Genomic DNA, 24,199 nt, shown 5'->3' with positions numbered 1-24,199 from the left:
TAATGAAGATATTTTTCGATAGAAGTGACCGTATAATCGGAGGGGGCCTTTATCACACGATGACTTCGAAATGTATATTATGTTTGTTACCTTAACAAAAATTCTCACAAAATACACCTATTCATTATTGGAAGATAATACTATACCAAAGTTGAAGACGAGGCAGGACAATCGTGAAAGTTTTGTGAGGTAGAGTATTTAATGAAGAGAAAAGCGATTGCTCTTTGCTTATAAAAATCTTTGTATCCTCTCGAGGTAAGGGTAACTCTGTCATCTCCAACGACTTATGTTAATAAATCGAATCAGTATGATTTCTGTAACAAATCTTCATAAAGAGAATACAACAAAAAGCAGATTGAAAGCAGTGATGATATTAATTTTGTAAATAATATATTCATATTATAATCTCAACAATTCAAAGTGATGCGTATACATTGTCCTCTTATTGGTAACATCAAACAGATGAGGGTTATTGAAAATAAGATTATAATTTGCTTTGAATTCAACAATATGATTGTTGCACTCTAAAACCAGACGAATAACCTCAGTTCAGATAAATCCAAAACAAGCCCGATTTTAAAACACCAGAACTGTAACGCAGTAAGGGAAACGCGCATCAAGAAGAGTGTTTCCATTCTAGTATTTGGGAACACTGGGTATCTGTATCTGTAGAGTAGATTTGTGAGTGTAGGCCCACAGCACAGCAGGCCATCCTGTCCTTTCCAGCAAGGAGGACAGGTCACTAGGAGACATATATCGGCACACACTCTCTATTTGACGATAACTCCGGACACTCGCATAGGACATGCCTGACAGTTTTATCTTCCTGTTCACACATGCTGCATAGAGGTGTGTCCGCTAGCCCCATATTATGGAGGTGCTTCCTTGGTTGACAGGGTCGCCCAGGGTGATCCTGTCAAGATCAAATCCTTTGATTCAATCCCATCTCTTTAGGGATTGAGCATAGGTGTGTCATTTGGCTAATAACGCAATTGTCGAAGTCATCAGGCCGTAGGTGTTACTGAGTCCTAAAATTCTTAGTCCAGCCGCTTCTTTGGCTAAAGAGTAGGCAATGCGATTACTTTTACTCGTCTCGTGCCTTTTAACCCACATCGGTAATATCTACCGAGGCTTTGGCTAATTCTTGGTGGCTCTCTAGTACTAGCCCTGAGGTGATACGTCGTCTGTTCAAGGCTTATAGGGCTTGTCTACTATCAGTGCAGATTGTTTTGTTTTTGCCAGAAATTCCTTTACTGGTTATTTCTTTTGTGGCGATTGAGATACCAGCCAGTTCTGTTTGAACCACGCTGGTATTTTTCCCATTCCCCAATCAATCCTTAGGTTAAGTGATCTGGAGTACACTCAATATCCTGAGCCTTCTTTGGTTTTTGAGCCATCTGTAGGTATATATGCGTATTGAATTTGTAGCATCTGACTCTGTGTTCTGTTTTATTTGTATTTTGTCGGGTTTATTAAACACAAACCTGGGTTCAATTGCATCACCGGTTGCCTGCAGTACAGGTTGCGCAGTGAGCGCTTCTCGTCATAGGCTCAGCCTCGATTGACCCATTCCTACTTCGAGGTTCACACCAGCCTTGCGCAATCGTAACATGGCCATTAACGCAACCTCCTTAACTGTCCTCTGATATTGCTCATAAGCCACATAGGCTCTTTTTGCTCTACTCTGTAGGTGAGAGTTCCATGTTAGCTTCCTGTCGAGGGTAGTACCAAAGTATTTCACCTGTTCAGAGAAGTTTAGGTTGCTTTTGAAGATTTCGGGAGGTTTTAAGCCTGATAAACTTCTTTTCCCGGTGAAAAGGACCATCTCAGTCTTCTTGGGATTGATCGACAGTGAGTTTTCCTTACACCATGTTTCTATTGATTTGTGACCATCTTGCGCTCTATCGCACAGTATGTTAACAAATTTGCCGGTCTTCAAGATAACTATGTCATCTGCATATGCAATTGTGTAGAATCCATTATTGTTGAGGTGATTAATTAGGGTATCCAGAAATATGTTCCAAAGAAGGGGTGATAAGACCTCTCCCTGTAGATCAGTCCTCTCACTGTGGTGTCTTCTACATTGCTTTACTAGAGAGCATCTTGAGTATCCATTTTCCTACTACCAGAGGTACATTCCAGGAGTGTGGTTGCTGGGTTATTGTTGGAAAGGTTGTTTTATCAAACGCTCCCTCGATATCTATGAATATACTCATGGTGGATTCTTTGTTCTCCAATGATCTTTCGATTCTGTCAACCTGTCAACCACATGCTGAAGGGTCGAATCAGTAGACCTTTCCGTAGTATATGCATGCTGACTTGGATGAAGTGGGTTGTAAACTAGTACTTCATCTCTTATGTACCGCTCACATAGCCTCCCCATAGTTTTTGAAAAGAACGATATTATACTAATTGGTCGGAATGCTTTTGGTTAGGTGTAATCCATAATCACCTGGTTTGAGTATAAATACCACTAGTACTTCTCTCCACTTACTGGGAATATACCTAAGAGCTAGAGAGGCTCTGAATATTCCAACTAGGTGCGGCATAAGAATATCCAATCCCCACTGAAGTAGGGCTGGTCTTATACCGTCAGGTTCTGGTAACTTGAAGGGGAAAAGCCCGATATGGCCCATCTTATCTTGTCCTTATCAATTACTGCACTAGCAGATTGCCAGTCGTATTGTGAGGGTGTTGTTGGTACTTCTGTCCAGTTCGTCGTTCCCGGAAAAAAAGAACCTGAGAAGTAAGTTTTCATAAGAATCTCAGCGCTTTGTTGGAGGTTGGCAGCTTTGTCACCATTTTCCCTCGTCAAGTTGCCGATACTCTCATGGTGGTCATTTTAGAGTGCTTTCTGTGGCATAGAAGCTAGTGGGAGGTCTTCGACTACCTCACAGTAGACTTTCCAGGCTTCTCTTTGTTTTTGTCTGCAGATTTTTTTGAACTCTCTGAGGTTGGCTTGATATATACCCCAGTCCTCTTCGAGTCTTGTACGTTTTGCCTTGTAAAAGGTCGTTCTCGCTGTCTTCCAGTTCAGAGCACCACCGTGAATTGGTTGTGGGATCTGTTTGAACCATCCTCATCGGACAGGATTCTATGTGGGCAATGTCTATTTTATTTTGGATGAATATCGTGTACCTTACCAGTTCTTCATTATTGCCAGAAGTCAGGACCTCTGTTTGCCGCAGAGCACCTTTTAAGAGTCGATTGTAGAGAACAGTAGGTATTTTGGATTTATTCTAGGCTAGAGCTTCCAGTTCTACCTTTCATTATGTTCATTTATTGAATAATGTAAAATGCTTGAAGACGAATGTTATTAAAAAACATTTTATACATTATCCCGTTGTATCTGTATTATGGTGAAAGTAGTTATGAGTTTGTTCAGTTATCTTCATATCTATTATATTATAATAGAAATATATGACAATAATTTCCAGATGCTACTGATACCATCTTGGATACTCCAGCTGATTATTTTCATAGTGTTCCTAATATGCTTCCTTTGGATGTACAGTGTAAGAAATTTTGATTATTGGAAGAAACGAGGTGTATATTCTCCAAAGCCAACTCCGTTCTTGGGAAACATAGGAGAACTAGTCTTCTTGAAGAAATGTCTTTCTGAGTGGTTATCTTCTTTATATTTTTCTACGGACGAAAGATTTTTTGGAGTATTCATGTTCGACGAACCTTCTTTGGTATTGAAAGACCCTAAACTGATTCAACTCGTGATGATGAAGGATGCGGATTATTTCCCCGATAGGAGTAATGCCGAACCTCAAGACGAAATCATGTCAAATTTTATGTTTTTTCAAAAAAGTCCTCGCTGGAAAAGTGATAGAACAAAATTGACTCCTGTTTTTACATCTGGTAAACTGAAAGCTATGTTTTCTCTGATATACAATGTCGCTGAAGAAATGGTGAAATATCTTGAAGATAACGTGGGAAAAATTGAAGCGAAAGATATATCAGCGAGATATTCTACCGATGTTATAGCAAAATGTGCCTTTGGAATCGATGCATATTGTTTTGACGATCAAGAATCTGACTTTAGAAAATATGGTAGGCTTATGTTGGAGTTCTCTTTGAGAAACGCCTTCTCTCAAATGAGTTATTTTTTTATACAGACCTGGGTCAAAATTTTCCACATTAACCTTTTTTCCGAAGAGGTAAGGAACTACTTTTCCCAAGCGTTTACCCAAACTATGAAATCAAGAGAGTTGAGCAAAACAAGGGTCAATGATTTTGTAGACCTGCTGATTGATTTGAAAAATTCCAACCAACTACCAGAAGAATTAGGTAAATATTTGTTTATTGTGTTAATAAACCTTCAATTATTTTCATTTCGAAATGGGAATTCGTTCGTCAGGTCAAATCTGTTTTTACCAATTATAAAGAGTTCTGATTTTGACTCATTCAGTTTCAAATTATGAAGACAGGAAATTTCATAAATATATTTTAGATCAGAATTAATTTTGGTACAAGCAACATCTCTATCTGCCATGGAACAAAATAGATTTGTGTATCGTTAGTATACTGATGGATTCTGCAGAACTTTGAGTGTCGATAAAAATCAGCAATGTAAGCTAAAACTGATAGGATACTTTCCTAGGACACTACAGATATAACAGATTTTAAATCAGGTACATCACTGCCTATCATTGTGCATTGACATCTCTTATTTGAATAACTTTCGAAGGATATTGCATAGTCATCCAGACCAAAATGCCTCAATTTATTACATAGAAGTTCATGATTGACGAGGTCGAAGGCTTTAATAAAGTCAACTAAAACCAGACAAGTATTGAGTTTGGTATTAGGTGCTCTAAAAATGTCATCAGTGACATTAGCTTGGACAGTAGAAGTGCTGTGGTCTGCTCGGAATCCGGATTGGGTGTTAATAAAAAAATAAATAAAAAGTTGATCAAGAAAAATTTTTCAAGGGCTTTAGAAAGGGTGAGTGATATTGAAAAAGGCAAAACGTGGGGCCAGTCATCAGGGTTAGTATTGTTTGGAATGGGAATAATGTATGACATTTTCCACATATTCAGAAAAACACCACAATGTCTTCAAAAAGATGCACCATATTAAACATTATGAAAAATCATTTTTCGGACTCAAACCCCATTTATTCCAAGGTTTTTCACCCTCCAAACAACAAAAAAGAAGCTTATTCGCTAAAATTTGTGAGAAAATATTTTCAAACATCTATTATTGGTATGTGGTATGTTATTTTTTCTCGACCAGTGACCAAATACAAAACATTCAACATACTTGTTTAGGATTTGCTTGCAACATTGTAAACATTAAAAGTATTTTTCGTAGGAGTGGGATATAACCTAACCTTTGGTATGGTTATATAAAGCAAGATTCGTCGACATTCCATAATTCCCATTTCATCATTTTATTCTAACTTCCACACAATCTTACATCAACTCCCTGAGTGACGTCGGGTACCTCAATTGATAACTAATAATAATGACCTTAGATAAAATTCACTCGAACGAAAGTATGTTCTCAATTATTAATGCTTATTTTGAAATAGATAAGTATTTTAATAAAATATAAAACAAAAAACGTGTAAGTTTGCCAGGTTGCGGCCGGACCGCTCGAATTTATTTTCTTGCGTGATAGTTTCAGTTTTGCGATAATTCAACTAAGATCTCAATTTGGATCAATTATATGGTGTGTGAAAGGCAATTAGGTATAATGTGCATGGAATGCTTAAGGTGACTAACGTTTTGAATTTGAAAGGGATGAATATCCTATTCGTGTAAATAGCTTTCCCAGGATCACATTAGATGTGACCATTATTCAAAACACTAATATGTGTGTACTAAGCCAACTTTGAAAGATAGACAGACATAATATGTCATCGCGGGCTATTTTGAGGTAGCGTTTTCAATGAAAGTTCGCAGGGTAGAACCATATCGCCTCAACTTCTCACGGATAACATCGTCATATTTCAGACAATTCACACAAAACATTTATAATTTATACACATAAACCTTCCTTTAGAACCACTTTGTCCACTGGAATTTTGGTAGTTTTTTAGTTTTATAGTTTCAAGGCAGATAGACTTTGTTTAATTATAAAATATTTACTGATACAATTTTCTTTTTCAGAAAATGTCTGTTTCTAAATTAATTATTATCTTTTTTCAGCAACCAAAAAAGCTTGCGGACAAGCCCTGATGTTTTTTGCAGCTGGATTCGAAACTACCAGCTCTTCGATTTCTTTTACACTGCATGAGTTATGTCTTAATAGAGAGGTACAGAATAAGGTTAGAGCAGAAATTTTGGAAACGATAAAAAACCATGGAGGAATAACATATGAATCAATCCAAGATATGAAATATCTCAAAAATTGTATATACGGTGAGTTTTTGTAGAATCAGTTTTTGAATGTATCATCGAATGGTCGGTCGGTTCGACGTGGGTGCTTTGTTCACTCACTTGATTCACTGAGCGATCGATTTTCACTTGCTACCGTCCAACCCGTGTTAGGAATCACACGTTAAAAGGTAAGACCTCGTTAGTTCTTAATTCTTAGCTCGCACAAGTTTCGACTTTTTAAAAAGGGTTGTCGTTCGTAGGGGTGCGACAGGTGGCTAACGAAAAAACAGACAGAACAGATATGTTTCTACTTTCCAATCTAATTTTTGTGCCGTAGTGTACTTTCCTTTCTATCAATTGTCATCCGCATACTTGTGAATCATAGCGAGTAGAAATGCCCGCCGATTGATTTTGATGTGAAGTTTTGTAATAGAGCAAATTGTTATTGTCTGTATCTAGATAAATTTTTTTCTGCCTATTGAATTATTTCAAACAAGCACACCCCAAGTTTAGGCATATTCAAATGAACATTAGTTTTGTTAATAGCAAATGAACTAATTTTTCTACTCAAACCAGGGGACATTGAAAGATGATATGAGTGCAAGATTGCTTTAGTGGAAAATAATATGTTTTATCAGAAGGAAAAGTGGTGTTTTGTGTGATGAGCGTAGATGCTGATAGTCCGTCAACCATGCGAGCTACACAAAACAACACTTTTTTCTTGCATGGTTCACTTAGTTCCAAAAGAGACACTTCAGTGTATTTTGAAAAGTTTGGAAACTTCATATGAAATGATGATCACTACATATTTTCATTATTTGCTTCTTGGAAATTCCGTCGTAATTTCGAGTGAGGGCGATGGCATTTCCCCTTACGAAGATGCCATCTATGGGATCGACAGTTAACTCAATCCTCGAATATCAAAGATAAATGAGTCTCCTCAAGGCCAAGTTTCGACATCAATTGCCGACGAGACTTATCTTTTGTCTTTCTCCGCAGCTTCCAATGCATGACAAATATTTGTAAACTAGAGCTCAAATACAACGAATTCATGATTCAATATCGGACAGCACCGTTTTGATCCGCCACAGGCATCATCAGTGGTGCCAGGCTGAACCACAAATGCATGTAATCTAGTCCAGCAATGGATATGTGTTTCAGACAAGCATGTCTGAAACACTGATGAGACCTATGGCGAGTCGAAACAGTGCTGTAGAATTGTATCATAAATAATCTAATTAACAACTGGTTGCCTTGCAGTAAAAACTAAAGTGAAAGGCAAACGACGAATTTCGTCGGCGATCGATGTCAAAGTTTGGCTTTGCAACTGAGCGCCTTGAGGAGACTTGTAAATCTTTAGCCTTGTAGGACGAAACTGCAGTAACTTCAGTTACAAATAATTCGTATTATAAATTCGTAATATAAATATTTCCAGAAATCAAAATAACTCTGAAGACGTTATCTTCTCAGGAGAAATACAAACGTATAAGAAAATAAATATTTCGACATACTATCACGAAACAATTATCTGCGAGACTAACCTCTGTGAGGTATCTTGTATAACTGTCTGTGGATATGAAGCAGTGTTGTATTAGCCGGGGAAGTAGTTGTTTTCCGGTAGGCATTTACCAGAACCTACGGTATACGTAGTTGGGAGAGATAAATTTTTCCACTTTTTTATTCGAAACATTCATTTTTTCATGAATATTTCTATTTCAGTATTCATTTAAAATCAAAACACACATCACAACAAAGGCAGACTTGATGATGAACATAGTTGCTAATTCTAGATTCTTATAGATTCACAAAAGTAATTCAAAAAATTATACCTATGCCTACATAACCTAAAATAATATTTTTTGTCAGTGTCATCACAATTCACATATACCTTTCAATTCACATACGTTGTAGAATACGTAACACTTTATCGTCACACGAATAATTATATGAACGATATATAACGTTATTTTAGAGAAAACCAAATTATATATAGTTCCACAGATTTGCACGAAAATTACATGTATGAGTCACTAACACCAGTGTACAGAAATCTCTAACCATAGCACCGTATAGAAGTAAACACAAGTAAGTTCACTCTCCGCCATATTTGGGTCAAGATTCCCCACCTCGAATTCTATGCTCAGCCAATCTACAGCGCAACCGACTGAATCTGATGGGTTTACTAAGCGAGCCAAGTTGAGGCATGTAATATTATTACAGAGTGAGTCGTTGTAAGTGGTGGTTTTGTAGTTGTGAAAAATTCGTGTCTAGTTTCAAAATGAACAAGTGTCGAGCTGTGGGTTGCTGTAATGTGCAGGGTGATGTCGGCATTGATTTTTTTCGATTTCCAATTGAAGAAAAAATGTATGTTTTCCTAGTATTCATCATGTAAGATTGAAGGAATGAACATATAACGAAAATCATAAAATGAATTATTACATTCACTTAACTAGTTTAGTGATTCAATAATTTTTCAGAAAAAAGGTTGGTTGGGTAACAGGATCAATTTTTTCTTGAAAAAACAATTGTTTTTTTGCCGACGTTTCGAATTCAAGAATTTAGTTAAATTCGAAACGTTTTAAGAAAAAATCGATCCTGTTACCCAACCAACTCTTTTCCTGATAAATTATTAGAGAGCATATTTATGCAGACTTTTTTTATGAAATTAATTTGATGAAATTGAACTCTACGAATAGTATATGCCTCACAAGTAATGATATAAAATGACAAAACAATCGGAGTTCCACTGGAAATCCACAAAAGAAAATAATTGTTGAACCACATTTTTTAATTTGGCTAGTATACGTATCTGTAGGAAAAATAGTACTTCCACTGAAATATCTGTAAAATCAAAGTATCAAATGTATATTCAAATACCCTTTTTGGAGCCTACTGTTGCATACTTTTTCTGATTGAAGATGTTAGGCAATTATCAAAAATTGGATTAAGATTTAGGGGTATCATTTCAGATTTAGGTTTGAATTATTATACACTTGCCAGAAAAGATGTCAAAGTGACTGTAAAGCAGCCATATTTCTTTTTTGATACTCCCCATCTGCTGAAATGTAGCAGAAATCTTTTTTTCGATGACTTTTGGAAATTTGATGAATTTACAACGAACAAAAGTCATCTTGGACAACTTTACAACTTGGATAAAGGAAAGCAATATAGACTAGCACTCAAACTTACTGATTTTCATTCATTTTCAACTAATTTTCAAGGGATGAAGGTTAAATTAGCCAGTCAAGTTTTCAGTGATTCGGTAGTTACACTACCGCCACTTTCAATCAGATACCATCAGTAGCAATAGCGACGGCTATATTCATTGAAAAAATGGATATAGTTTTTGATATTTTGAATTCGAATCGATTTGACGGTGTCAAACATTTCACTAAACTTTTTTCAGAACATCAAAGCAAATTGATTTTCTGAAAGAAATGAAAATATTTTTCAGCAAATTGACTATAATATCAAAAAAAGGAAGAAAACACGACTGGACAAATGAGATTCATTGAGGGGTGGCAGATAACAATTTCAGCATTTCTGCAACTTTGAGAAAAACTACATAGTGAAGGATACTCCCACATATTGACGAGGAATATAAATCAGGAATGTGTGGAAAATTATTTTGGTCAACAGAAAAATACTTGTGGAAATGCCAGAAACCCAACTCCTGTTCAAATTGCCAAAGCTTTCAAAAATACATTTACTCTTCATTATTTCACACAGGCAGAAGGAACTAACTGTCTAGAAGATACTAGTGAGATTCTATCTAATATTATAGATGCTGACATAAATAGAGTGAATATTCTTGTGGAAGTTCCAAAAAATCCCTATCAACCTTTGAGAGTAGAGATAAATGATTATAGAACTCTAGCCATAGCCCAAGCTGTTGCCGAGGGCAACAGCTTGGCCTATGTTTGCGGATATCTTTTGGGAAAATGTTTAGGAAAACATTCATGAAAAGTATGTACAAATTTTGAAACGACGGCTAGTATCACACTGAATGAAACAAATGTATATAATTATTTCAAGGCATACAGTGATACAGAAGTCGAACAGTTTGGAAATTTATATAGTAATAATAATAATGAAACGTCTTTATTATTTTCCACATACAGTACATCTATATTGAAAAAATATTTTTTTAAAAATTTGGAAGATAATGAGCGAAGTTCATTTTCTCCAATGAAGCAATCACTTACTTCATCAGGAATATGTTCCATATAATTTATGTTCCACTGATTTCATATAATAGATTAACATAAGTTTTTGACCTGAATTGTATAATCTCACCTTGTTTATAAACAATTTCAAAAACTCTCAATGTCTTATGAACGATCAAACTGAAATGAATAATTCGCCATTATTGAATCTGTTCATTTCCAGGTAAAAATAGTTAGGTATATTAACGATACTTTCGAAAAATTTATTGATATAGTTAATGAATCCATACCTGACCGTTTCAGGTTAGAGGATACAAAGGTTGTAATTTGGAAGTAATTTTTAGTTTATGCTTGAGAAAGCTATTGTATAGCGAAACACGTGTCGCGGTTTTTGTAAAACGCTCTATAGTGAAAATCATACAATAAACTGTATTTATTAGTTTCAATATGGATTTTCATCAAGTGTCGGCCAGTTCTATTCAATTAATTTTCCTTTGCATTATTTATTTTCTCTTTTCACAAGGGTAAGAATTTATTATACTTTGAAATTTGACAATAGAAATTTGAAAACAAATGTTGAAAAAAATCAAAATCTCAACATTCTGAAAAACCTTTTGAAAAGATTAGCATAAGTTTTTGAACTAAATTGTATAATCTCACTTAGGTGGATGGCTCTTTTCTAGATGAAATCAGCAGTTTCAGGGTATGCTTAGGGATGGAGCTCCATACATGAGAACAATACTCCAAAGAAGTTCTGATCTGAGCTTTATAAAGCATCAAAACTTGCTGAGGTGTGTACAATTTTCTGGTTAGGAACAGTGTTCCAAGCCTTTAGAAATAGCCTTTGCATTTCCAGCGACATGATTGTGCCAAGACATGTTGGTGTCCATTTTAACCCCCAACAAACTTATCGAAGTAGAAAGCCTTCGTAGAGAGCGGACGTGTGTTTGGGAGCAGTTAGAATTGTTTTCTGAACTCTAGTAATGATGTGGTGATAGTGAAAAAAGACACGATAAGTAAAAACAGGTATGAACAATAATATTACCAAGTTTTGAAATAGACAAATTGAAAAAGTTGTGAAGTAAAGCAGTGATGCATGCTTTTTGTTCGCTTACAATATTCATGGATTAAATAGCCCATTTAAAATAGCCGAAACTCGATGAAATTTTCAGCATTTTTCCAATCTTATCGGTCGAAACTTTCGCCAAAAAACCTTTCCCAATTTGTTGGAGCTAAGGCTTGGTTTACACGATTGAAATTTTTTATGAAAATTATTATTGTATGAAAAGTATTATTGGAGTGAAACATCGATAAACACAGAATGGGCATGGGTGACAAGGATATTGAAGATATTTTTAAACCAAGGGAATCACTAAACAGGACGCCACCTGAAAAAAGAAAAAAATGATTGATTCAGTGAGACAGGAAGCCAAAGCTGCAATGGAGGGGACAGTTAAGTATATACTTAATAAATCCAACGAAAACATCGAACAGCTTCGGGAGGATTTAAATAGAACGCTGAGGGATAGCGAGGAAAGCAGTGAAGATAGAGAAGAACAGCAGGAAAATAATGTATTGGGAAATTTTGCAATGGGAAGGAGAGCACACCTGGAGGCAGATACGTGGATGGCCATGATTGGGGATATGGTCGAAACTATCCACATAGCGACCACTAGATTTTTAGGAGGGAAAATTCAGTTCAATAGGGAAGAACAGAATGTTGTAATCGGACGTTTACAGCAGGAAGGGAGTGACAGTGCCGATAATAAGATTAGAAGGTTTGGTAGGGTGGATGAACGGTATGGGTGGAGAATGGCAAAAAATTAAAAAAATGATGATGAATATTGATAGACAAATAAAGAGTGGAGACAACGGAAGAATGGATATAGAGAACAAAACTCAAAGATCTGGGCTTCTAACAACGACTGAAATGGAGACGGACTTAGAAACAGAAGCCGCGGATGTCGACACAAAGGCCGGATTCCGTGAGGTGCAAAACAAAAGGAAGGTAAGAAGAAAAAATAGAGGTGAGGAAACATATACCACAGAGCTGGGAAAACCCAGACAGGCTAGAAGAAGAGATCATGATAATGAAAGCAAACCAAGAAGACCAGGTCCCAACTGCAAGAATAGTCGGCGAGAGGCTACGCAGAGGAGACTGTAACCAGGAATCAGTCGGGCGTTTTGGTACTGAAGGGCAAATCAGAGGAATGCAGAAAGCGAATGAGGGACGTACTCCATACTCCAGTCATTTATGCTTAAATTAGGTAAGAATCTCGGAATTCAAGATACCCAGCTGTAAGTCTGTAAATACTTGTATATTGACACCCTAAAAGTTGTCTGAAAACCTACATATTGTAGGGTGTACGCAACTATTAAATTTCAAGGTAAAAGGTCACAAAAATCGGTTTTTTGCGCTTTTTTTGTAAATATCTCATTTCCTATGGGTTTTTTGCCATTTGTATTCATTATCAATATTGTAGAATACAAAATTCTCTACTAATTTTGTTTGAAAAAATTTTTCATACGGTGAACCGTTTTTGAGATAGAGGGCGGAGAGCGCGCGGTCACAGGATCACTTTAGGTCAACCTTCAATATGAATTGAGTCCGTATCGAACAGCTCTATTTGATAATGATGGCATGAGAAAAACAACAAAATCGTCATTGTATGACAACATGAGCCCAATTGATTTTGTTCTCAATGAAAATAATGTGACGTTAATTATTGATGGCGGACTTCTTCATCATGTTGTATGGAGCAGAGAAGATACTTTTTCTATTATTTTTGATAAATACATGAATTATATTTACAAAGGCATTACAGTTCCAAAATAATTGTTGTATTTGACGGATATTCAGACTACAGTAAAAACGTAAACGCTATGGAGCAGCAGAGAAGAACTGCTGCACTTTCAAAAACGTATGAAGTCTGTTGAAGTTGGGAAAGGAAATGTAAAAACGGAGATATACTCGGCTAAAAGTTTTGATAATTATCCTCATTCCAAAACACATATTTTATTTCTGCACGCATTAAGTGGCTGTGACACAACTTCTGCGCTTTTTAAAAAGGGAAAAAAATAATTTTTAAAAGTTTTTGAGAAACTGACAAATTTGGATGAACTAGCTGCAGCATTTGAGGAAGAAAATTGTTCGGCCCAGAGATTATTAGAGACTGGAACTTAAACCTTATTGGTAGTCTATAATGCTCCGAAATCTGTGAAAAGTCTCGATCATCTTCGTTATATGCATTACGTCAAGTCTGCAAAACTAAATAAACCTGTGCAGCTTTCAAATATTCCACCAACAAGTGCAGCTGCTCATCAACATTTCAAACGTGTATATTATCAAGTTCAAACTTTGTTAGGGCATGATTTGGACCCCCAGGTATGGGGTTGGGCAATGCGAAACGATTTTCTGAAGCCTATCATGACAATTTTACCACCTGCTCCAGAAGATTTGCTAAATACAATTTTCTGCAACTGCAAGAGTGGTTGTGGTTCGCGATGCGGATGCAGGAAAGCGGGCTTGCAATGCTCTTTAGCTTATGGCCAATGTAATGGGCAAGCTTGTCTCAATGCTCTACTATATCAGAGCGACATTAACGAAGATGGAACCGGAAATCATGGAAGAACTTGAGACAAATGTCGTTGAAGACGATAATGAAGACCAGTTTGAAATTTAACAGCAGCCGGAAGACGACGATGAAGAGGAAGAAGATGATTAAAATTATAAATTGTAGTTTTTGTACCTTTATTCCATTTTTTTACTTTTAATGAAAATAAATGTATTGAATATTTTTTAATAAAAAGATTAATTCATAATTTATTTGTTTTTTTCATCATGTAAGAAGTTATTAATTAGGTTAAAACTCAAATATAATTTCTATATTTTCATTAACAATTCTGCAATTACATGGGCAGGTAAGTGTTGTTGAATAAATTAATACTGAATAAAAAGTGGATAGGTTAGGAAAAAAATTATAAAATATAATATAATAGTTTATAAAAATTGACAAACATTTATAATCATTGATTTATCGATAGTTCATCAACTATATATGGCGCGTTTTCGACCAGAGGCACCGGTTGACCTGAAGTGATCCTGTGACCGCGCGCTCTCCGCCCTTTATTTCGAAAACGGTTCACCGTATGAAAAATTTTTTTAAACAAAATTTGTAGACAATTGTGTATTCTACAATATTGATAATGAATACAAATGACAAAAAACCAATAGGAAATGAGATATTTACAAAAAAAGCGCAAAAAACCGATTTTTGTGACCTTTGACCTTGAAATTTAATAGTTGCGTACACCCTACCATATGTAGGTTTTCAGACAACTTTTAGGGTGTCAATATACAAGTATTTACAGACTTACAGCTGGGTATCTCGAATTCCGAGGTGAACTTACTATAATGACTGGACTACCAGGATGAGTACAGGGTTAGCATTAAGGCGGATCAGAAACCGAATCCCCATGTCCTGCTTACCGGAGCGGATAAGGGATATGGGGATGAAGAGCTGATTCAACTCCTATTGGAACAAAATCCAGACCTTAGTGTAGGTCTGACATAGGGGGACGTGGAAAGCATGTCAGTGAGGAAGAGGAAAACTGCAGGAGTGGAAGGAAAGAGAATATATGCAAGCAATGAATGCCAAGCTTTTCTGGGGGATAATGACCTAGTTAGCGTGTACGTGGAGGAGCAAAATAGCGTGGCGGTGTGCTTCAAGTGCTGTCACTTTGAGCACACCTATAAAGCATCCACACAGGAACCGGCATACAATAAGTGTGCGAGACAACATGAGGGACGTGAATGCAGAGGTGATAGGGGAATCAGCTGCATGAACTGCAAACGAGTCGGTGTGGCTGCGAATGAAAGGAGACACCCGGCGCTTGTGCCCAAGTGTCCAGTACATATGAGAAGGGGTGGAGATGCAAAGAAGGAGAACGGACTACATTCTAGGTTCTTAAAATTAACGTGGGAAAAGGGAAAGGAGCCACCACAGTGCTGCGGAGGGTTGCTGCAGAGCGAGGTGCCGCAGTAGTGTATATTCAGGAACCATGGATTAGAGCACCTGCATGGGAGTGGTGGGTTGAACAGGATGGATGAGAACGGACCAAGGTTTGAATCTAGGTCCGATCCACCATAGATAGCCTCGCCCTTAATAATTGTAGGAAACGAAAGAAGTAGTGTAAGAATTATGAATGTATATGATGTGCCAGGGGGGAAGAGGAACTTGGGACTGGATACAATTCCAAGAATCTTTGATGGTTGGGAAGGAAGAAAGATCCTGGTTGGAGACATGAATGTGAAGAACAAAGCATGGGATGGCAACACCACGGATGAAAGGGGAAAAGATGTTCTAGAGTGGGTGATGGAGAGAGGGTATATGGTAGGGAATGACTGCGGGACTCCAGCCACTTTCTTCAGCACCAGGGGTGAAAGTTGGGTCGACTTGACCATTAGTGAAAACGCGCAGGTGAATGAGTGGAAGGTGTGCATGGAAGAAATAATGAGTGATGACAGAATGATTGACTTTTGCTTGATGGGGTTACCAAAGATGAGAAGGGCAGTAGTAACGAATGTCAGAGGAAATAACTGGGATGGGCTCGAGCGTATGATGTCCGAGTACCATCCAAGGAGGTTGAATACAAAAGAGGAGATCGAGAGGGAAGCGACGATGCTTCAAGAGAGACTGAGAGAAGCATGTATGAAGTTTATACCTAGTAGTGAAAAGGTAATGGACATGGAGGGAGAAAGGTGGAATGTAGAGCTGGAAAGCCTACGAAGACAGAGAAGCTTAAGACTCGAGAGAAGAAGAAGGAAAGAGGAGTACAGGAGGGAAAGGAGTAGGTATAAGAGGATGATCAGGATTGCAAGAGTTACATTCTTGAGGGAGAGAGTCGAGCGGATCCAGGATGAAAATCCGTGGGACTGAGCCTATCGACTCCTCAACAATGATAGAGCGAAGGAGATGCTGTCGAATACCTTGAAAGAGAATGATACCTTTACCGAGGGGAAGGAAGAGACCAGAAGGCATATGCTGAGCAGGACGATCCTCTGAGATACACTCCAGTCAGGCGTTGGTGGAGGGACAGAGAGCATGAAGCATGGGAAGAGAACCAGCCTGGCTTTTCGATAGGAGTGCTGCGGGCAGTGGCAGAGCAGCTTCTAGACGGAAAGTCGACTGGGGTGGATGGGATCCCGAAAAAAATTATTCGTAAGGTGAATGGAAAAGCGACTGTATGATGGAACTCTTCAACGCCTATCCGGGAAGAGGGTAGTAGATGAACAAGGCGGATTCTGGACCATTTCAAGTTCGTGCGTCGCTGGTAAGTATTTCAGAGAGAAACTTCAGTGAGTGGAAAAGAGAAACGTGTGACGTCATCGACGCATGATGGAACGAGTATCGTAGCGATTCAAGCGTGGAACTCGGCCCCCTTTGTACTTCGCCTCACCTAACGGCCCCTCTTGCGACTCTGCCTCACCCCCCGGCCCCCTTGTCACGTTCCAGTCACGTGATTCTAATTAAAAAAAGTTTATAGTTATGAGATCGTTCGCGTGGTAGACATTGTCCTTAGCCTCTACACCAACGTAAGATATTGAGAGTAACTGCGAATGATGGGTATTTATAGCGTTTGTTTTGTCGAAATTGACTCATTCATTATACTTGAACGCATTTTTTTGATTTCCGTAGAATGTTAGGGAAGTTGTAATCATCATTATCATGTTGAAGATTGGAAAATATACTTAGATTTGGGATAGATATAATATTTCATATAAAGATGTGTATGTGTGTGTAAGAGCGAGAGGCGCGTGTGACGTAATCGAGGCAAAGAGAGATGCAGATGGTATCGAGGTTATACGCTGCCAAAGCCAGCATGGCAGGTTCGGCGTTGCCGGTTGTAAAATTTATTGTTGTTTATGAGGCAATGTAGCGTTGCCGGTTTGAAAATGAAGGGTTAGGAATACGACTGTGTACGGGATGTCTCAAAATACATCATTAAAAGAAAAAACATGGCGTCGAAGTGTACAGGGTGCGTCAAAATATATCATTTAAAAAACATGTCGGTTTAACAGAAGTCTAGCGTTCCAACATGTCAGAAGGGCACTAAGGTTACGTGTTGTGGACTCAACGTGGGGGCAATGGAGGAGCGAAGTATTTGACAATGACATTTCAAAATACGTTGTTTTGCATGAGTTTCGAGCGTTTTGCTTGCCTTTATTCGTTATCGTTTCGTTGTCATTGTCGTGGCCGTTTTCGTGTTTGAATAATTGTACACCATCAGTCAGTTACTATCAATATGAGATTGGAAAGGAAAACGATGTTACGTACGTCGTTGGTGAACAAAAATTAGTATTATAATGGCATTCAGAGAATACAGACGTAAAGTAGGGGAATTTGAAAGACGTGTCCAACAAATAATTAATGATATTCAATTATATGGGGAAAAGAAAAATGTTCTGAAGAAGTTGAATAATTTAGACATTCAAGACAAAGTGTTCCAGCCTCAGAGTGTAGGATTTGTCGTGAATGATGCTGAAAAACAAATTTTGTACTTCCGACTACAATAATGGCTAGTGATTATAGATGTAAACAGTGGAAATCGATTCGTTCGACATCAGTCAATGAGGGTCAGTTAGCAGTATTTGCACAGGCGCAATTCCACAGAATACACCATTCAATTGTGAATTGAAATTGATATTTCAAGATCTTTGTCATTTAGATACAAAAAACTGTTGAATTTGTTCCAGAACAGGCAACAAGGCTAGGAAAAAGGAATCACAGACGGAATTTGACGTTTATAAAGTTATCATAGAATCTACGATGTCAGCATGTATTTTGATTAGAGTTGTACAACAATTATATGAAATTTAATTAAAAGAAAATGGATAGTTTGATTAAAACAGTAAAGTTTTTGTTTTATTTCAAGTTGGTAAAAGTATATAGGTAATATAGATATGCAGAATTATCGCTATCATTTTTCGATGAAGCAAGACACGTGGCTTCATAAAAATTTGGTACGACGAAACAAAGGCTCTTTGTTTGATTGCATAATATGTTATCACCTATTTTCCTATTCTTACCCAAGGTGACATTGATCACTGTCAATGCTGAATCAGCATCCAGAGATATGCAGTTCTCAAAGCGACGGAACAAAGGCTCTTCGTTTGATTTCATAATTTGTCATCACTTATTTTCCTATAAATACCTCCTGCGAGGCGAAGTGATGAGTTAGTTGTAACAGTTGAAGGTGATACCAGTGACAAGTGCAACGATTTCATCTGAAAGTAAGTGTTTTTCATGCTCACTTTATGAATTTTTATACGTTATGAATTTTTATACGTTTTTGACTTTTTCTCAAATTGAATTATTCAAATTTAATTTAATTCAAAGGTGGTGAGAGTTGTTGAATTATCATTAAATTTCCAAAATTTCTCTCAGATTTCTTTACTTGAGTGTTTTTTATGCATACTTTTTGAGGGTTATCGTTTTTTTTCAATTATTTTGTAATACAAAACGGTTTAGAGGTATTTACGTATTTCTCAAGCCAACCCTGGACAACTATTTTTATCCTACATACATCAGAAGATAAGAAATGACAATTACTGATATTATATTTTTCAATCTTCAATAATGAATGAAAGATAAGAACTGGACATCCATTTTTCTCGAATACTATCTCTTACAGTAATTATTGTATAGTACAATTTGTTTTGATGTGATTATTAATTTTACTCGAGAATCATCCAAGTTAAATAAGAGTTTTTCTCGTATTGTATCTATTTGAATTTGACAATGCCATAGCTTTTCTATATACACATTTATAATATAGTAAACAGACTCATTTTGTGACCAGCTTTCTAGTTGAATAAAACGCATAGTAAGGTACGAATAACTTTTATTTATGTTGCCGTTTATTGAGAGAGTGTTCGTATGATTTGAAACATTAACTTTTTTTATTTTTGGTTCTCGCAGGTGGATTTAGAAAAATTAAAGTTCGGTCGTTGAGAGGAAACCAAATAACAAAATGAAAGATTCACCTGTAGAGACGCCGCAGAAGATATTGACAGCCAACATCGTGAGAAGCATTTAGAAAATACGTTGTTGTGTTGTTTCATTTGAATTTATACGAAATTGAGGTTTTTTTCTCTGTTCGATATATGTATAGAGTTTGTGGTTGTATACTATATTTTTTGTTCGACTCAAATTTTTTTGACTCATAGATATAATCTGTATAAAGTAGTGTTTTCAATACTTTTAATGTGTTTAATACTTGCAGAATGACTTGTGTTTAGTACTTCTTTTGAATGACAGTTGATATTTTCAATTATAACTGTAGCTCGCTCATTTTTCACAATCACTCCATGAAAGACAATACCCCCACTATTGAATTTAATTTTTCTTTGATGTATGTTCGTATTGAAAATCAAATTTATTTCAGAACACTACATCAACGTGTGCAGTATCAGTTCAGAGTCATCTCAACAACTACATCCAACATCGTCTTAGCAACCTTTTCCACAACGGGTTTCAAATCACAGCAGCTTCCAGAACCATCTCAACAGTTTCCACAGAATGAGATTCAATTCTCTGCAGCTTCCAAATACTACATCATACCAAAAATTTCATTTGTGAACAAAATATCGGTGAGTCATGTCGATAAATAAAATCCAAATGATTGATTTTCCCAAAAACCAAGTCGGTAATTGATAATTACCTTTTAGTCATTAGAGATAATTATTCAGAGTATATTGCCAGACAAGCTATACAATTTATTAATAAACATATAAGGAAATGCGTTTTAGCTTTGAAAAAAAAATTAAATTTTCGGTTGGGGATAAAAAAAAATAATTACAAGAATTGGGGAATTGAAACGCTTCAAAGTGATTATCAAAATGATGAATAATAAGCATATAGGCTTAGGTTCGAAGCGACGAAGCTCCAGGGTAAAGTGGCAAACTATTAATAATGTTTTCAATCGTAGAGTAACAATTTAACTCATAAAGTTTCTAGGCGATGCTATTTCATTATTCAAACGTGAAATTTACCAAATTTCAAAACGAATGTCATTTCTCAAAGTTAATTTTACATTTTCAGGGGATTTTATCAAGAAATCGAATGATGGGGAAATTGTTCATCGTAAATATTTCAGTACACCAAATAAAGTTATCGATTCGGGTACGGACTGCTTGGTACAATAAAAACGCTTTGGATGTTATATTGAATAAGTTAGGCGAATTTGAAGAACAACTGTCGTGGTGGGCTTTGAGTAAAATTCTTTTGTTGGAAGTAGCAATTAATAAATATGTGATTGGTAACGGTTCTTCTTCCACTTCATTGCTACAAGAAATCGCAAGAAAGAAGGCATGCATTAATGTACAAAACGATGACGAAATGTGCTTCTTTTGTAGTTTTATTAGCGCCTTGTATCCTGTAGCAATACATTCTAATAGAGGGTCAAAATGTCCACACTATTCTACAGTTCTGAATACTACAGGGCTAAATACTCCAATGGATTTACATCAAATTTCCAAAATTGAAAAACTCAATAAATATTTCTTTAAATGTTTACACTTCGGAATTGAATCAAGCAAAGGAAAAGTCATGTTATGTAGTAGTACCTGACAGACTCACGACAACAAAACGAATGATTATGAGGCTCCACCAATTAATGATGATGACGAGACTGAAATTAAATTCCATTATTGTTGGATCAAAGACATGTCACGATTATTAAGTAACCAATTGAACAAAAAGAAAGACAAAAATTCTTTTGTGATAGATGCCTCAATTATTTTTCAAGTCAGCAAAAATTAAATGATCATACTGTTTTGTGCGAAAAAGTTAATGACTGAAAAATTTCCTTTCCTACATACGATTATGTGGAATTTCGAAATTATGTTTATGAACAAAAATGCCCGTTTGTAATTTTTGTTGATTTTGAGTCACTGTTGGAAAAATATAACGGAAGCATATCTAACAAAACTACAAAATTCCAAAAACATATACATTTCAGTGCAGGCTACTACTTCAAGTGTTCCTATGACGACAGTCTTTCTCATTTCAAAAGCTATCAAGGTGAAGGCTGTATGAAATGGTTTGCCGATGAGTTGTCTGATATTGCAAAATTTGTTGAATCAAAAATAAAGAATATTGAGTCGATGACAGTGCCTTTAAATAATATCGGTGCTACAACGACTTGTCATATTTGCAAAAAACCGTTCGCCCCCAAAGATGTTATTGTGTACGATCATGATCACTATACGGCGGCGTTCCGCGGATTTGCGCACCAAGCCCCCTGTAATGTCAACTTTCGAAAATTATTCGTGGTACCCATTACTTTTCATAATCTTTCAGGAAACGACAGTCACAGTCGCAAAAAAGGCTGTGTGAGCATACTTTCCTCAAATAAAGAAAAATACATTTCCTTCACACAAAAGGATGCTGAAACTAAAATCAAATTTCGATTTATAGATTCTTTTCGATTCATGGGAACATCGTTGGATGAATTAGTATCCACATCGGATCAAAATGATTTGAAAATTTAAAAAAAAAAGAGTTTAGTCATTTAGATGATGAGAAATTCGCTCTTCTCACCAGGAAAGGGGTATTTCCATATGATTATATAGATAGCATGGAAAAATTGAACATCACCGAGTTACCATCACTAGAAGAATTCTATAATAAATTAAATGATGAATACATAACAGAAGAGAAATATGCTCACGCACAAAATGTTTGGGAATCATTCGAAATTACAAATTTGGTATCGTATGCGGACTTATATTTGAAAACAGATATTTCATTACTGGCAGACGTTTTTGAAAATTTTCGTCAAAAAAGCATGGCAAAGTGGGATGCCATGTTGAAGTATACGAAGTGTAAATTACAAATTTTAAAAGACATTGACATGATTATGTTTGTAGAAAAGGGGATAAGGGGCGGAATATCGGTTTGTTCGAATAGATATTCTGAAGCAAATAATAAATATATGGAAGCATACAATCCCGAAAAACCTTCAAAATATTTTTTATATTTAGACGTTAATAATTTATATGAGTGGGTTATGTCAGAATTTTTACCTTACAACGGTTTTCAGTGGGTGTAAAATTTTGATAAAGATGTAACTGAAATTCCTGACAATGCTTCAGAAGACTACATATTGGAAGTTGATTTGGAATACCTGAGAGATTATATGATCCACATAAAGATTTTCCGTTTTGTCCAGAGCATCAAGCACCACCAAATTCCAAACAAAAATGTTAATGGGTACCCTGTATAATAAAGACAAATATATTTTGCATTATCGCAACTTGGAACAAGCATTGTAAATCGGTTTGATTCTAACCAAAATTCATCGGGTTGTTAAATTCAAACAATCTGCATGGCTGCGTCCCTACATTGAGTTGAATACTCGTCTAAGGGCTGCAGCCACCAGTTCTTTTGGCAAAAATTCATATAAACTAATAGTAAAAGCTATTTTTGGGAAAACAATGGAAAACATTCGGTTACACAAAGTGGTCATTCTTGTGAATTCCTGGAACGGTCGTTATGGCGCCAAAAATTTAATTGCGAGCCCCCGATTTCAAAGTCGAACCGTTTTCGATACAGACTTGGTGGCTATTGAATTGAGAAAGACTGAACTTGTTTTCAATAAACCTCTGTACATCGGAATGGCAAAATTAGATATTTCAAAAACATGCATGTTTGATTTCCATTACGATTTCGTGGTGCCCACTCTAGGTATAGAAAATTGCAAGTTAATGTATACATATACAGATAGCTTCATCTACGAAATAACGTGTGGAGATGTCTATTCAGAACTCATTAAGAAGAACTTATCAAAATTTGATACTTCCGATTATTTGCCCGAAAATGAGTTTCAAATTCCACTTGTGAATAAAAAAATTTCTGGGTTGATGAAAGATGAAGCAAATGGTAATCATCACGCACTTTGCAGGGTTACGTTCAAAAATGTACACCTACAAAGTGCAAGGTGGAAAAGTTATCAAAAAATTAAAGGGAATTCGATATAATGTAGTCAAAAATAAAATTGATTTCAAAGATTATATCGATTGTCTCAGAAATTTTAAAGAAAAAATATGTGAGCAGTCTAATATTCGATCATACGCTCACAACGTTTCAGTATCAAGCAGGTGAAAATAGGCTCAAGTCCACATGACGATAAACAAAAATTAATCCCCAAATCATCAGACACTTTACCTTGGGGGCACTGTAGCTTGAAATGAGGTTATCATTTGGATTTTATTTTTACTGATGTGATTCATTGATAAATTTTGTCCTTGCTTGGATATGACAGAAAGGTGTGAGTTCAACAACGGTAGGAGTCCACCAACTTTGCAAGAATTGACTGCAAACAGAAATATGTTTGAGTATTTCAGTTTTTGTATACTATTTATTATTGTACATGTACACGTTGATATAATTTGAATGAAATATATTGATATTTTGTATACTTATTTATTGTTGTACACACACGTTGATATAATTTGAATAAAATTCATATTGAAATTTTGGTATTTCATTACATCAAACAACTTTTCAAAGCTGAATTTTTTCCACCTTATACATTCAATGAAACAAATGTTACAACATTTTCTCACTTATTACATAAATCATACACTATTTTTTGTTTATAATAAAATAAATATTCACGTAAAGCATTAGCATACAG

General features: G+C 36.1%; 2 protein-coding genes across 4 annotated transcripts in view; both read left to right on the top strand.

The window, feature by feature from the left end:
- LOC111508686 (cytochrome P450 6k1) overlaps nt 1-24,199 on the top strand; it is a 114,041-nt gene that overhangs the window by 69,122 nt on the left and 20,720 nt on the right. For all 3 annotated transcript variants that reach the window (XM_074173942.1, XM_074173944.1, XM_074173941.1), the window contains one exon: nt 6,162-6,374. In XM_074173942.1, the coding sequence (XP_074030043.1) occupies nt 6,162-6,374 (213 nt within the window). The remainder of the gene's footprint in view (nt 1-6,161; nt 6,375-24,199) is intronic.
- Nucleotides 14,741-23,978, top strand: LOC141481775 (uncharacterized). The gene is made up of 2 exons (XM_074173949.1): nt 14,741-19,643; nt 19,946-23,978. Exon 1 carries the CDS (start codon nt 15,700-15,702, stop codon nt 16,435-16,437), a length of 738 nt encoding a protein of 245 aa, XP_074030050.1. The 5' UTR covers nt 14,741-15,699; the 3' UTR covers nt 16,438-19,643; nt 19,946-23,978.

Source organism: Leptinotarsa decemlineata, unplaced genomic scaffold (genome assembly GCF_025532065.1).
Source record: "Leptinotarsa decemlineata unplaced genomic scaffold, Ldec_3_MD MMD2_tig00000505_RagTag_RagTag, whole genome shotgun sequence".
Taxonomy (NCBI): domain Eukaryota; kingdom Metazoa; phylum Arthropoda; class Insecta; order Coleoptera; family Chrysomelidae; genus Leptinotarsa; species Leptinotarsa decemlineata.
This window is presented reverse-complemented; position numbering and strand designations above follow the sequence as displayed.

Excerpts from the sequence above, each read along its gene's own strand:
- LOC141481775 (XM_074173949.1), top strand. The coding sequence starts at position 15,700 with ATGAATGTATATGATGTGCCAGGGGGGAAGAGGAACTTGGGACTGGAT.